At 41.2% G+C, this 15,666-nt stretch overlaps 1 protein-coding gene across 2 annotated transcripts in view; it reads right to left on the reverse strand.

Moving 5' to 3' along the window:
- The window catches only part of RTN4IP1 (reticulon 4 interacting protein 1), a 44,003-nt gene that overhangs the window by 17,356 nt on the left and 10,981 nt on the right, over positions 1 to 15,666 (reverse strand). The window contains exons 7-9 of one of the 2 annotated variants that reach the window (XM_066547554.1): positions 14,157 to 14,340; positions 12,727 to 12,819; positions 2,478 to 2,576 (exon numbers count right to left, since the gene is read on the reverse strand). In XM_066547554.1, the coding sequence (XP_066403651.1) occupies positions 2,478 to 2,576; positions 12,727 to 12,819; positions 14,157 to 14,340 (376 nt within the window). Of the gene's footprint in view, positions 1 to 2,442; positions 2,577 to 12,726; positions 12,820 to 14,156; positions 14,341 to 15,666 lie in introns of those variants that run through there. The other variant, XM_066547555.1, reaches the window with a different exon arrangement.

A 15,666-nucleotide genomic window follows, 5' to 3' on the forward strand; every position in this document is an offset into this window, starting at 1 on the left:
TGTTGGATAGATTTGGCAGTATTCCTCAGGCTAGAAGGGAACAACTGAGAGAGATCCTGTGGGGAGGAGAGACCCCATGGAGATACAATCATGCCAGCAAGTAGTTAACCCAGAATAGTCAGTAAGTGTAACTTATTTTGTAAAGGACAGGAGTGCAGTGTGTATGTGGGTATAGCAACTTGGACCTATGGGATGTAGTATAGAGAAATATTCACTACAGGAAATTAATATATTTGGTTCACTGGAACAAACTTACGTTTACTGAAAGTTTAAAGACTGCTAGTACAGCACATCCAAAGATCTTTCAACGTGTGGCTTCAAGTATAGTTAGTATGCTAATATAGTAAGTCCTAAATTAAGAAAAAAATCTAGATTTTTCTCATGTATAGAGGATGTAAAGTAGCAGATATTTTGTTGGAAAAAGAGAGGGCTGGCAAAAGGATGCACTGGAATGTGAAGAATTTGCCCATTTTCTAGGTTGCCTAACTTCTTGAGTTGGGAGTGTTTTTCTTGTTTGCCAAGGCATATTTGTACTTACTGAAACTGTTTTAGGAGGTAGAGTCTTACTGACCTCTGAAATCATAGGAAACAAGAATTCATAGGGAAAGAATTACTACAGATGACTACAACAGCCTGTGAGCACTGTGGTTATTGAGTTTTCCAGCCACTGCCTGTTGGGCTTACCAACATGGAGAATGCCCAACTCCCCAGTATTTCTGGAGCTGTTGAAAAGCAATGATAGTGGTGGGCTCCTGGCTCCCTGTTGGACAGAAGTGTCAGACTCCTCTAGGAAGGGGCACAGCCAAGCCTGGATATGTGCCCAGCCACGAGGGCTGTGCCCATTCCAAGTAAGTGTTAGTGGTTTAGTAAAAAGCTTGTGACATGTAGGATGTTCTGATGACTGCAGGAGGTCCTTCTGTTGCTCTGCTTTGAACCTGGTCATGTTAGTTTTCCTTAATAATGTTGGCAAAAAGGTAAAATACAAACTCTGGTACTATGCTGCTGTGTTTTGTCTGGCTTAGACCAGTGTTATTACAAGCTGCTCCAAGGAGCATCCAGGCCTTTGTCTTGCATAGTAAATCTGTTTAAAATTAACATTTTCATTACTATTGTATTGCCTCAAAGGATACTGGTGCTTTTGCTATTAGCACCCTAGAGGAAGTGCCTTACTAATTTTCTTCCTTTTGTAAAGAAGCACTGAAGTTTTGTTGCTCTGAAATATGCTGCTTTTAGTCCTTAATAGAAAATATGATGTTACTGGTTCCAAACAGTGGTACTTTGTCATATTGATGTGCTCTTGCTATATATAATATAGCATTTTACAAATAAATTTAAGTTAGGTAATGTTTTACTGAAATTATTTTTAAAGGCAGAAAAGTGACATTTTATGGTTAGTTTTGCTTTCATCTTGTGCCCATCTCTGTCCCTAATTCCTCTGCCATCCCCTGAGGAGTGAATGCATGGTGTGGAATAGCTGCAGGCTCTGAGGAATGGGTGATTCTTCTATACAAGAAGAATCTTCTGCACATGTTTGTACAGGCACTTGTATAAACATTTGTGCACAGAGCCACCATTCACGCAGCTGCCACTTCTGTCCCCTGGTGGAAGCATTGCATGACATGGTTTGTGCATCGCCACAGCTGCACTGCAGTAAATGGACAGCTCTCACTTAAGAAGTTGCCACTTTCCTTCAATCCACCTGTATAATTGCAGGGGAAGTTACTCCATAGCCCATCTGGCAAAATGGCAAGTTGAGGAACAGCCCACCAGACACAAACACCCCCTCCAGCACGTCACCATCAGTGATGAGAGACAGCAGGAACAGGGACACAAAATGACTACCTGCACAGACTCTGCAGTCAGCTGAATCTGGGCCAGGAGTTGGGCAATTAGAATAATTATCACTTACAGATTGATTTTGTTCCATGCTTCTATTTAGATTAGCTATGTCATGAGAGTTGCCATAACAAGATCAAAGTATCAGTCTTGAGACAGTGATGTGACCATTTAGTTCTAAGAATGAAATAGCTTGAGTAATAATCTGCATTAGTGAAGGTAAACAGAAGTAGGAAAACCAAGGAAAAACAGCACAGGTCTCATATAGACAAGTAGATAAGTGTGCCTCACCATTTCAGGACTTACACCTGAAAAATAAAAGCTTCAAGATATACAAAAGGAAAATGCTGCAGACTGTTCCTCTTATACCAAGAGTGAGGGGTGTTCTGCAAAATTCACAACTACATTTTTAATATGGTTTTCAGGTAGAAATGCTGAAGAGGCATTAGTATGTCTTGTCTGCTTAATAAAAATAACAGGCAGCATATGAAGGAATCAGAGGCTTTTCTAAAACAAGATTCATAAGTTATGCATCCTATATGAGCCTTTAAGAAAGAAACACTCACTGCATCCCAATTCATGTTCAAGGACTGACTGCAGGCAGAATAATGATTAGAGATACTTTATTGTCTACTAATTACATTGATCACTGTTTTTCCACGTGCATGTCCTCCTTCCAACTTCAGAAAGGCCTCTGGAACTTCAGAAAATGAGAAGACTTCATCAATAACTGGCTGAATCTACAGAATAAAGAAAAAAAGTCACTCTATTAGGAATAAAGTAATGTATCACCCTCACACTTCAAAGCTGTATGAAGGGGGGAGGGAGGTTTCTTTATGGTATTTAGGACAGAACTTGCCATGTAGCCACTACCTTTTAAGATTTTTCAGGGTTACCACTGCATCCAGAAGAAAGTTTTCTGCTGCTCTTTGCCCATGTTTTGAAACACCTCTTGAAGCCCTTACCTGGGGCCTCTCCCACTAATGTCACCACATAAGGTTTTAACTTGTACATCCTTTCAAACACTGACACCATGGTTTAACTTTTTGTTGTCCACAAAGATATACTTCCAGAAAGAATATTTTTTCCTCATATTTCTCTACTGGTTTTCTTGTTAAACTCAAGAATTCTCACAATGTCAGATATTTTTAAGATACCTATAAATCTGAAGCCTGTCTGCATCAGTACATGGCTCAGTACCCTCAAAAGACCACAAATGAAGTACAAAAAATTGTCCACCAATGTTTGTTGCTGAATCATTTAACTACACTTGAAAATTCACCACTGTGTGTTCCAGGAGGCATAAATCATTATTAAGCCCAGCTTGCATCAACTGCTATTTTGACATTAATTTTGTAGAGTGGCCTTCTGGATTGTTTCAGATTCATTTCTAACAACAGTGAAACTACTTATTCACTCTCCCCATTATTAACTAAGGAGCCTGAAACCCCTATAAGCATTTTCTTTAGATGTCATAGTGTATCAACAGAAGCAGAAGAAATTTCAGCTCTTCTGAAAAATATTTGTCACTGCTGGTCCAAGAGAAGAGGTTATTTTCTACTGTTAGGTTCTGAGTCAGCATTCCAAATGCCAAAAAAATATTTGTCTACAGAATATTAATAATAAAAAATATTTGTCTACCTCTCACACCTCTTACCAAAGATCTGCCTACCTTGTGGTTGGTCCTTTACCTTGGATCCTGTAAGACCAGCCCAGTGCATATCCTTGCACTGATGCACTGATCCTAATCCTCTTACCAGAGGAAAAATGACCAGTACATGAGTCTGCAGCTAGTGCTTGCAGTGATGAAGATTTGAAGTACCAAAGATCCAAACACACTATTTACAGTGCTAGAAGATCCTTTTCACTCGTGTCAGGGAAAAAATATCTTCTGCGTTTTCTTTATAGCATGCACCCTCTCTTGTTGAATAAGCCAGAACTGGTAATTTCTGCTGGCAGGACATGCTAGACAGAAAAGGAATACAGCAGCAATAAGGACACAAACAATGTGCAGCTTTGGAATAGTGCTGTCTTCCAAAAAGCTGACAAAGGGTTTTGCTTTCAGATGTGCTGCTTAGAAGGTGAGTGTGGCGCACTACCAAGGAAAGGTTATCATACACACACTTTCCTAGCACCAGAGCTGACCACCCAGCACCCTCCCCAGCAGCACAACAAATGCTCTCTGATAGTTGTCCATGCTCAGGGAGGTCCTTTTCTTAGATCTAATTTCCTCTTCATTTATACACTGTGTCTTGACATCTACTTGACATCTTGACATCTACTCCTTGCACTTAAATAACTACTCACTTTGCTCAAGACATCAGTACTCTAACTTGCACCACAGTATCCCCTAATTTCACTAGATTTTCCTTTTTGTTTTGTCAAGGCAAGCTTATCCATAGTGTGAAACTTCACATGGCAGAAAATCAGGAATTAATGACCCCTCTCCAAAGAATGCATTAGAATTTGCAGACAAATAACTTTGAGAGCAACTGTGCAAAAAAATAAAGTCACCAAATCACCAAGTGCCTCAAAGTTGCCATGCAGCAAGGTATGAGGCTTAGTAATTTATTTCCCTTGTTCTGCCTGGACAATGTCTGTAAACCAAGCCCCAGCAAACTGAGTAGCAACACATGGCAGAGGAGCCACAGCTCAACTGTGCAAGAAATGTTGGGTATAAATGATCATGTTCAAGACAAACTCATGTCTGGTCAGCATTCAGCACAGAATAGAATTGTTGTCTTGGACATAAGCAAAGTCAGGGACGTGGACTCAAGGCAGCAAACCCACTTAATTAGACAATGGTTTGGGGTAAACTGAGCATCTGAGGGCAGCTGCAGCTGCTGTGACCATCAGGAAGAATGTGCTGCTGGTCAGTACTGACTGTTTTGAGGAAGACCAACCCTGGCTTTCATAGCAGATGCATGGGAAAACACAGTTTAGGAACTTTGTTGAGCCAAGCACTTGTACAGTACTTATTGTTAGTGGCAGTTGTGTACAAAGCTGTGCTTCAATTAAGAGGGGAAAAAAAGAGATACAGAAACCCAGCCTGCTAGTGCATGGACACAGATGACCCTGACAAGCAACAGGCTAGGAGGAGAGGAAAAGTGTTCAGGGAAGAAAGCAGAGCAGCAGCACAAGGGATGTGAAGTGCAAGGGATTCCAGGGAAGGGCAGAAGTTAATTTCAGACATGTGCAGCAACTGAGAAAACATGAACAAGACACTTTACTGTTCTGCTAATCCATAGTCCCTTACTCTAGGTTGCAACTTACAACTCTGACAGAGTGAGGTATGTTACATCCTCAGCCTGCAGGGTAGAGTTTAAACCACTGCACTTGAAAAGTGGTGACACAGTGATTCAGAGGAGCCCTGAATTCAGCCTCACAGTTCAAAACACCGTGTGTATTGCAGCCACCACATGCTCAAAGCCCATCTGCTACATTGATGTAACCTCTAGCTTCATTTAAATGCTGGCTTTAGGCAGTGCTGTAGAGAGACATGAATACCAAATTGATGATCCTGGCAATCTAGGGCATTAAACATTTTATCTGGCTGGCTGGACAGCCCCATTGTTTGAATAACCCTGAAAGGGCTGACCATGTTGCAGCACAGTGATTCACTCAGCCTTTACCATAATCCACTGACTAAGATAAAATTTCTTCCTGTGAACAGACAAACAAGTAGGGGAGCGTCTGCTGTTTGTTGAATGTGTGATAATAAATGGAGATTAACTGGATAATAAAAACATTGCCTATTTACAGCCACGCATCAGTTCCTTGCCAGAGGACACCTATTTGTTCAGGGAAAAGGGATTAAACTAAAGTCTGGGAGAGAAAGGATTACACATACCCACATTGAAATGTTTATCTGAAAACAGATTGGGCCTGAAAGGTATTTTCTTCCTCTTCATTCTCTCCAATGCAGGACATACTATAGAAATGAATCTCAGGTCTCTTGCAATGAACTCGTGTTTGGAAAAATAAAAAGAGTAATTGCTGATGCTGATTAAGGCTATCCCTACACACATCACAGAGGGGTGTCCCAGCCACTCCAGCTCTGAATGCAGGAGGCAGTGAACAGCACCGGCAGGAGTTGACTGATCAGCAGGAACACACTCTGATCATGGCAGAGTCGGGCCCACCCTTGGAGGTCCCGCTTTCTGCGGTGCCAAGGACGCAGTTTTAGCTTATCAGGAGGGGACAAGTGAGAAAACATGAAAGGAATGGAGACGGCTTCGACGCTCATAGTAGCGATAAGTGACTCCAGTAAGTGCGGAGCTTTTTCCTGCCACTGGAGGGAGAGCGAGAGCCTTGAACGTCTCAGGAGAGCGACGAACCGGGCGCAAGGCTAGCTCAGAGCGCAGAAGGACAGACGTGCCGCCTCTCAAAGGACAGTGACAGTGCACTGGCTCTCTTCCAGCTCTGCACAGGATGGCCGTGGCAGAGCTGCCGGGCAGCCTTGCTTGGGAGAGTGCCTCCCGCCTTCCTCTGCCTTGGTGAGGCTGCTCAGGCTCCCATACACCACCCTCCAGGCAAGGAGCTTGCACACGCACAGAACAAAAGCTGGAATTATGTGCCACCAGACAGAGTCCTCCCGAGGGCTTGCCGTAATGGAAAAGACCTGCCTGCTGATCCGACTAGCTGAGTTAACAGGCAAAGGCCATCTTCCTCCAGAAATTACCACCGGGCCTAAATGCGGTCCAGGAGCACAAATGCAGAGCTTTAGAGTCTCCTTTGGTCTTTAGTGAGTCTCCCCATCAATGTCAACAAGAATTGTGAAGAGAAATCATTAAAAAGAATAGTCCTTGTCCTGGAACTAAAACAATTGGTCATCCATTTGTTACTTTATTGTCATCCTATGGGGAAAAAAGATGCTGTTTTGGGACACTCCTACTTTAGCTGAGCATCTTCTCTGCTGTACTCCTGTTCCATGCTCCTTGGATCCAAATCTCACTCCTTTCTTCATTCCTTCTTCCCCTTGAAATGGCATTCAGCAATGTATGCTGAGCCTCATACTGCTTGCCAACAAGGTCAACAAGGGCTATGGTCAGCTCTCACTGAAGACAAAGAATGAAGTCCTTACCTTCTACAAGAGCTGGCTCTGGTCACATCTTGTACAGGTAGCTTTGCAACTGCACAGTGCCAGCATAGAATTGCAGCATGGTTTGGGTTGGAAAGGACCTTTAAAGGCCATTCAGTCCAGCTCCCCCTGCCATAGGCAGGGACACCTTCCACTAGACCAGACTGCTCAGAGCCCCATCTTTGAATGTTCTGTAAAAAGCCTTCCTTGCTGTGTTTTTTATGAACTTGTGTTTCAGAGAATACGCACTTTCATCCATGAGCACATTAAAGGACAGCACATACATGATATTTTCTGTCCCAAATACCTAAAAGAAGTAAAACTGAGCAAACAATACACCCATAACAAAAATGGTGCTGCAGTGGTTAAGACATGGGAATGGAAGGCAAATGTTCCAGGGTCAAATCCCACAACCTCTTACCAACAACTGCATTACCAGGTCTTATATGTTTGTCTAATAAGCCAAAGTGCATTATTTTATATCAAATCTCTAACAGCAGCCCACAGGAACTCATATATATCATGTACAATTATTAAAATGCTAGCAGAAAAATCCCAGTTAAGAAGGCTATCAGGATACAGTTCAGAGTGTAGAAAAGGCTTCAAAATCTCGTTTGTTAATTAGCCCTGGCAGAACAGCTTCTACAGAACACAATAAAGAGCAGTAAGAAACTGGGATAAGCCCAGAACTGCAATGTGTGCCAGCCTAGCCCAAGTTTAAAACAGTAGAAATAAGGAAGTTGCTGGATTTAGTTACATACAGGACCATGTTAAAAACTGTTAACTAAAGGAAAGCACAATTAATCTCTTCTAGAATCCCTGGTAAGGCACATTTTTGGTAGTTATCCTGATATTTATGCTGGTAATTAAAGCAATCTAGGTCAATGTCACCATATACTTAAGGCAGAACCAACTTTGGTACAGTTAAATATAAATACATATTTACATATGAAAGCCTATCATATGTAGAGATTAGAACATTAGTCCTGCATGATCCACATCTTCCCAGTCTCAGCAAACTAAACTCACAGCAGACAAGGGCTGCCTTGTCTGCACTTTATCCCTGCACTAGGCACAATTCCCTCCTACACCAGGAGGCCAGAGCTCAGAACACCAGGCCTGACTTACCACACAATTTACAATTACATCAGGTTAAGGGAACACATCTGATTAAATGCCTGGTAGGTGATGACGCTTTCTTTTCCAGACCTCACCGTGGTGTAAGTGAATTTACATATTGAAACTCTATTTCCCCACAGGAGACAAAGTTTCCATTGGTGCCCTTCACAGATACTTTGTGATGTATGACACACACAGAGCTCAGCACATAGGCAAGCCACCCTGTCCTGGAGGGAAGGGAGCAGGTATGTTTTAATAAAAATCACAGCGGCTTGTTTTTGGTGGCCATGACAAAATGCAGATAGAGGTTCTTTTTGGAAGAGAAAGGGCTGAACAGAGCTTTTGGCAACCCCTCCTTGGTCAACATCTCTGTGGTCTAGCCAACCAACCTGGCAAACAAATGCACTGCAACAGGAAAACACAAAATTAAAAGTAAAAAACAAAAGAGGTGCAAGCTTTGCAATTTAGCACGAAGAAAGAAGGTCATCAGAACAAGTATGAGTGACTTCCCATGAGAGTAGGAAGAAGGACTGATCTCTAGTTAATGGAGAAATTTAAGTGTAGAAACCCCTATACTTAGGTACCCTAGTCCCTTTTTTCAGAGAGACTAAAGCAGGTACCACACAAGGGCAAGTTCTCAGCTATCCTAGGATACCTTAGCAGAGTCAAAGTCTGGAATTACTGTAGAGAAGGCCACATCTATAGATGCCATGTTTGGAGAACATTCAAGGACTCAGTGTTGCATTCACTGTTGGATATTCATAGAGCTGAGAGAAATGCAACTGCAATAAGGGCCAGGGGAAAAGTTATTTGCAGAGCTGCAACAAAATGAATTGGAAGCAAATCAACACACAGGTTAGGATACAGAGTCCAGAAGCTGTTATGCCCTAATGGCCATCCAAACAATTCTCAGAACCCATGGCATGTCAAAGTGGATGACCATATCCATCCATTTGTGTTATTTACTTCCTGAATAGGAAAGACCAGGAACAGAAGACAATTAAATTCCTCATTTTAACAAGGTATCTCAGAGCAAATCATCAAAGGTGAATAAAGGGCATTAGCCCTCATTAGTAGATCAAGAAATTATGGTAGCAAAAGGTTATGTGATTTGTTCAGCATTGCACAAGAAGGCAGCAGCAGGGCCAAAGAACAGTCAGAATCCTGCCCCCTAAACCAAAGCATCCAGTGCCTTCAGCAAAATGTATAACCAACACTACTCACAAATTACATTAATAAAGGCAGGCAGTTGTTCTTCCTAAGGGTGCCTGTGCTGGAACATCTATCTAAAAAGGAAATATCAGAGAGAATGACCTATTCATTTCATGACTGGAGACTCTGACGTTCAGCCTTCCTTCTGCAAAAACAACTTTCACCCATCAGACCATCTGATGCAACAATGCTCTGAAGGAAAGAGTATTAAGTCACCAGAAACACTGCACACACACTTGTACTGCATTTAAATAGCACTGAATTAAAATGAAAAGGTCACTTTTCTGTTGGCTTAGGATGACCCCACATCCTATTATGGTCCTGGCAAGAACACACAACACACTCAGTGCTCCTGCTTGTGACACTAAGGAGTCTTCTGAGCCAGCTTTCCTCCACCAGGTTTCAAAAAGACAAAGTAACTGCTCAGTTATGAGTTAGAGGCTTCTACCAACTTAAATACTTACATGAATTTGGCCTATTTTCAGCAAGGACTATATGACATGTCCTTAGGTGGAAAATGCTGGGCAAGCAGCAAAAACCAACACTGTCAATCTTAAATCCACAACACTGACCACAAATACACCAAATTAATTCCTAACAAGCCTTTCAGTGATGATGCTTCACTGAACAGTGTGCCAGCAGATCTGTATCCTGAATTAAAGGTTCTGTTGATTTCAGCTGTCTTAAGATGAGAATTGTAATTCACCAGGAACATTCTACCATGGAAAGAGATACAGAGCTGACATGGGCTTTGTCAACTCATTTGGTGGAGCCCACATTAAGCCAGTCATAATTAACTGCTGAAAATCAAACCACAACAGGGATTCTCCAGCAGTTTAGAAAATAGCCAGTCTCTCTAAAATTTGTCAAGGAAATACTGGGTTTTCTCCATGCCCATAATTGTTGTAGCAGCCTCCCAGCCCCTCAGTCTTGCAATAGTTTCTTTGCAAGATGTCCATCTGCAAGGCAGAGAAAACAGCTTGTAAACTGAGAATGGTTCTGCAATTCCCAGACCTGACTGATGTGCAGGTAAATCACACAAAGAAAATTACTCTCTTTTCTTGTACTACCAACTCATCAAATCCTCTCCTTTGCTTCCCCATTAAAAAAAGGCTGTTAAAAGAACTCCTCCTCAGAGCTGACATTTTGCAAATCTCTATTCCTTGCTGCATAGATCATCCAGGTGAAAACCAAGTAACTTTAAACAAAATTGCTTATTCTTCATCCACTGAAGGATTAAGAATCCTTTTGCTTTCACAAAGGAATATGATGAACTCATCAGAACTAAAAATCTCTGTTGGTGCAGAAGGACTGTCAAATCAAAATTATCTGTAAATGTTTCATAGATAAGCTCTTCAACGCTTCACTTACTGTAGCATCTCTTTAAACCATCATCTCTTTTTAATTTCTTACATTTAATCCCCCCATATAATTTATTCCTGGAAAAAAAGCCTCTTGTTTCCAGGAGCTTTCTAATTGCTCTCTTACTCATTTCATACAATCTCAAAATTAAGATGTCTTTAACAGAAAATACTTAAATGAAAAAAAAAACATCCTGCATTACTCAAAAGTATTCACTCAAAGGTAACAAGTTCAACTACATGAGCTCAGTTTGCTGGCTTCCCCAAGCTTCTTGAAACACTTCATTGCTTTCTGCTTTTTTTATTTCTCCTTTATTCTTTCCTATCCAAACACAAACATTTCACTTACTTATAGGAAATTGTGGTACAATTTCTCCAGTGATTCTCTCCTGCCTTTTTTCCCAAACACCTACTCTTCTGAATGGATGGTCTGTCCTTTTACGAGAACTCTTGTGTCTAAACAAGAAAGGTCATAGTCTCATTAATATCTGTCTAAATGGAACACAACTGAGTCTTATAAAATCCTGATGACAGCTCAGATGTTTACAACATTGCACAAAATAGAGTAAAATGCTGCTAGAATAATGACTCTGCAGACAAACAGCCTGACATTAGGGACCTGTTTTTGCACAGAGAATAAAAGACCAAGCAAACATCTTTGTCCTCATGATCATCTTTACAGCCAGAAGTACATCAGGACGTTCATGCATGTCTGACGTACATTTGAAGTGGCATTGCAATTCACCTGGCCAGGTTATTAAGCCCTATCTCTATTGCATAAACAGCTGTTTCCCAAGAGGCTTTCATGAGCATAGTCTGCATTTGTTTTGCATACAAGGTAGAAGCAGAACACAAAACAAATTGCAACTGGCTGAGAACAGGACAAATGGTAAAAACAAAGACAAGGGCATTTCTTTTTCTTAGACACTTATAAGTTAGCAGTGTGACTGAATACAATCACAGGATGAGGACCTTTTACAGCTTCTTTCTTGACCACAGGATTATGCCTACAGCACTGGACATAATGCAAAGCAGAGAATTTCTTATTCTCAGCTGCCACACTGAGGTGGCAAAACAGAAGCAATCAGGTCTTCAGTACAAGAACAGTTTATTGACTCTTCTCCAAACTCTGGAACATACTGCATACCCAAAAAGGGGGATCAACACTCAGACTTTGAGAGATCTAAATTTTACTAATATGCACAAATTTTGAGCACAAGATGGCAGTTCACATACTGGAATTACCAGCAGTCATGACAGACTCTGCTTACTCTTCTGCTTATCTACCACATGGAAAGATTAACAGCAGTTGTCCATATTCTCTACTCTTGGGTAATTTCATGTTGCCAAAATTCCCAAAGAGGACACTGCTGGGGCCTATTTCACCACACAATCCAAAACACAGGAAATCAACTGTTCACTCCCACAGTATATTTTGTAACAAGCTCATAAACCTGAAAAGATCACAAAAGCACACTTAATCTGTCTTGGTTTTTTCCCCCCAAGTCCACGAAGATTCCCCAGAAGCTTATGAATGCTCACAATATTCCAAGTCCCTGTGCTGAATTAGCACAAACATCAGAACCTGCAGCATTGAAATAATGAAAAACAAGATTCTTGTCACCACTCTGCCAATGGAGATCATCTATTACCTGGCAATAACCAGAATATTCTAGTTTCTGAGCAAACCATGGGCAGGACAGCCAACCATCCAGGCTAAGCAATTTTGCATATGCAGATAAACAGCCATGTTTATTCTGCCCAAATGAACCAACTGAGACCTCTTAAAACATAGTTTTCATGTAGAGTTCATATTAAATTATTCCCACTGGCAAAAATAAACAATCACTGGACATAACTCCTTGTAACTTTGTAAGCTTTGTGTTGTTAAAAAGTATGCTCAAGAAGGACAAGGCAGAACAGTCTTAAGCATTACAAACTCCAAAATTCCTTGCAAAAAGCACAAGTTAGAAACTGGAACAAGTGGATTTTTTTCCTCACAGTTTTCCTTACCATGACTCTCATAACACTTTATTTCTCAACAGTGAACTACACCATTTTTGAGTCCAAGCAGCATCTCCTTCAGCACAAATACCCAAGTAACCAGTACTGACATACCTTTCCAGAATCAACCAGTTCTGCTATTTCATCCAAACTTGGGCCACTCGGCATGAAAAATGCCCACCGATAATGGACTCCTTTAAGGAGATGCTGCAAGAAAGATCACAAATCTCTTAAAATATGAGAGCAAACTGAAATGGGAACTAAAATTAATGACAGAACCTCTGAAGAAGTAACTTAAGGAAAAGACATGGAAATTATATGCTAGTGTCTGAAAAAAACCAGCACCTAAGCATGTGGATTAAATGTACAAACCATGATGTTGTGTTACCACAGTAGGATCAGGGTGAATTGTGTGTCCAATTGCACAAGTCAGCTAGTAGAGAAAAACAATTACCTTGTCTCTGCAGCTAGAAACAGCATTATTGGTTACATAAGAGAGAAATGGTGTTATGTGTTCCTGTACACTCAAAACAGGGGTGAAATAAACCCAGCAATGTAACATTTAGAACCTTCCACTTCAGTATCAGTGACTTCATTTTCCACCATAATATCTGCCAAAGTCACCACCATCCAACGACAGATGGCAGCTCACATGAAAAGCATTTTGGGAAGATCTCACACGCACAAGTCAAGAGCATCTCCTCCAAGTAAGTCATTACAGGAATAAAAGACATCATCTGCCAAAGAGATGATTTTTATATATGGCATAGGATCCTCTTCATCATGGAAACATGCACACTGAGAAATAATATTACATTATTTCTTCCCCGCTTTTTCATTTTGTCTTTGGGCTTTCTTGAGAAGGTACTGCTGCAGGACTTAAAATCCCATTCAGCCAAGCCTTTGCGGGAATACCATAGCAACTGCTTAAAAAGCATTCATTTGGAGAGCAAGTACACAAGCATAGGGAAGAAAGAGAAAAGTTCTAAAAAGCCCCACTGCTCTGGCCACTGGCAGAATGTTTTAAGATCCACTTATGAAAACTAGAAAAATCAGTATCACCATCTAGACACATGAGCATGAAAGAGATGAAAGACTTCCTAGCCACCCTCCACCACGCTTATTACACTCTGGTGCTGGAACAGGATGAAGAGAATCAGTCATAGAACAATGTTCTGAGAGAAAGCCTGACCAGCCTAAAGCAAGTAACAAAAGTGCCCTCGCTGCAGTGAGGCAGGGATTTGCTGTGTTTACTATGAAACCCTGGCTGTCAGCAGGACTCACTAGGGAGGCCATATGGAAAAGGCCACAATGGAAAGCACAATAAGGAATCAAACTTCAAAGCTCCCCAAACTACTACATACCCCCAGAAGCACCACCCCAACACATTTCAGTGCAAGAAAGAAAGAAAGAATAGTATACTTAATGACATATGAGGACAATGCAACAGCTGCCTCTCCATGAGCTCTGACTGACATCCAAGCCACAGAGGCAGTCACTAAAGTACTACAAAATAAAAAAGCACATAGGATTTTGTCAAATACCTTTAGAGTTTTGGAACCAACAGTGACTCCTGTTTGCAACATGCCATCAGCCACTCCAAGTCTGTCCATATTGATCAGGAAAGGTGTCACTAAAGTAACATATGTTGCTCCTGACCATTTCTTCAAGAGATCTAGTGCCCACTTCTCAGTGGATCCACCAACATTATCTAGGATAAAATCAAACCTGCAGACATACAAATAACAGGTTTAAAATCTTGACATGGGAAAAATAACTTCACTGTAACTAAGCTAATCAATAGCAGAAATCAGCTATCGTCCACATTTTTACATGTCACTGAAAAGCAAAACAAATCAGCCTGCAAGATAGCAGCAAGAAAGTCCCAGCTTAATGAACAATGGGATTTAAATTTACAGGTTATTGCCTAGTCACTGTGCAGCAGACACAGGCTATTTAGAAAATACACTTGAACACCAAAAAGCAAACTTAGATGCACAACTACATTCTGTACTTGCTTAAAGCCTTCTAGAGCTCTATCTCTTCAGCCCTCCCACAGGGACTACTGGAACAGTCCTGAGGTCTAGCACTGAACAATATGGCATGTACATGTAAAAACCAGTCTGGACTCATGCCCTCAACTAAGAACCACTCTTGTACATGCTGTACTCAACAAAAGTCAGTTCCAGTGGCTAAAATTACGTAAACAAATTATTCTACTAACCCTTATTTCCTCACATCTTTTCTGTGACCCAGTTCTCAGCCTCACTTCTCCAAGTTTTGTTTTTTTTGGCCTCCTGATTTATTTAGGGGCCATTCTACCTCTCCTGACAGCTCTTTTCGTCACATCTACCTATTTAACATTAAACCTAACAATGCAAAGGAACCAAAACCTTCCCCCGTGGAATGGGTACATGGAGCCTCTGGCAAAAAGCCACAGTTTCAGTGTTCCTTCTCATTATACCAGCATGTGACCCTGTAAAGGCTGAACAGGGCAATAGGGAGCTATGCACCTGTTCTGTTAAATGCACAACTCATTCTCATCTGTAAATTTCCAGCAATCTCCAGATTGCAATAGATATGCATATACACATATCTCCAATCTAAATAATCTACAAATATGAGAGAAAGTACATAATGCAAATTAAATAGAAAAGTCCTTATTTCTCTGGAATGATGGCTTTGCTGCCTGTTTTCCAAGGTGTTATTTCATGTTTAAAGTTCAGTTCATGTAACAGATGCCAGCAAGAGAAGACCATGAAAAGTAATGCTCCTGGAAAGAGTAGCTGACAGTGGGTTCTGAAGAGTCAGTACAACTGCAAAGGGAACAACCCACTCAGTAGAGCTGACTGACCAGCCTAGCTGCATCATTAAACTGCACCCCAGGACACTGTTGTTGATGTCCCTTAGAAAGGGTCACTCACTAGAATGGAAGTTTAGCATTTAAAGTGTTCACAAAGGCAAATTTTGCCCCAGCTGCAAAGTCCATCCTGCTGTACAGACAGTGTCATTGCCCTCAGGCCTGCTGACAATCACATTACAGTTAAAGGGCAC

This window comes from Molothrus aeneus, chromosome 3 (assembly GCF_037042795.1).
Source record: "Molothrus aeneus isolate 106 chromosome 3, BPBGC_Maene_1.0, whole genome shotgun sequence".
NCBI lineage: Eukaryota > Metazoa > Chordata > Aves > Passeriformes > Icteridae > Molothrus > Molothrus aeneus.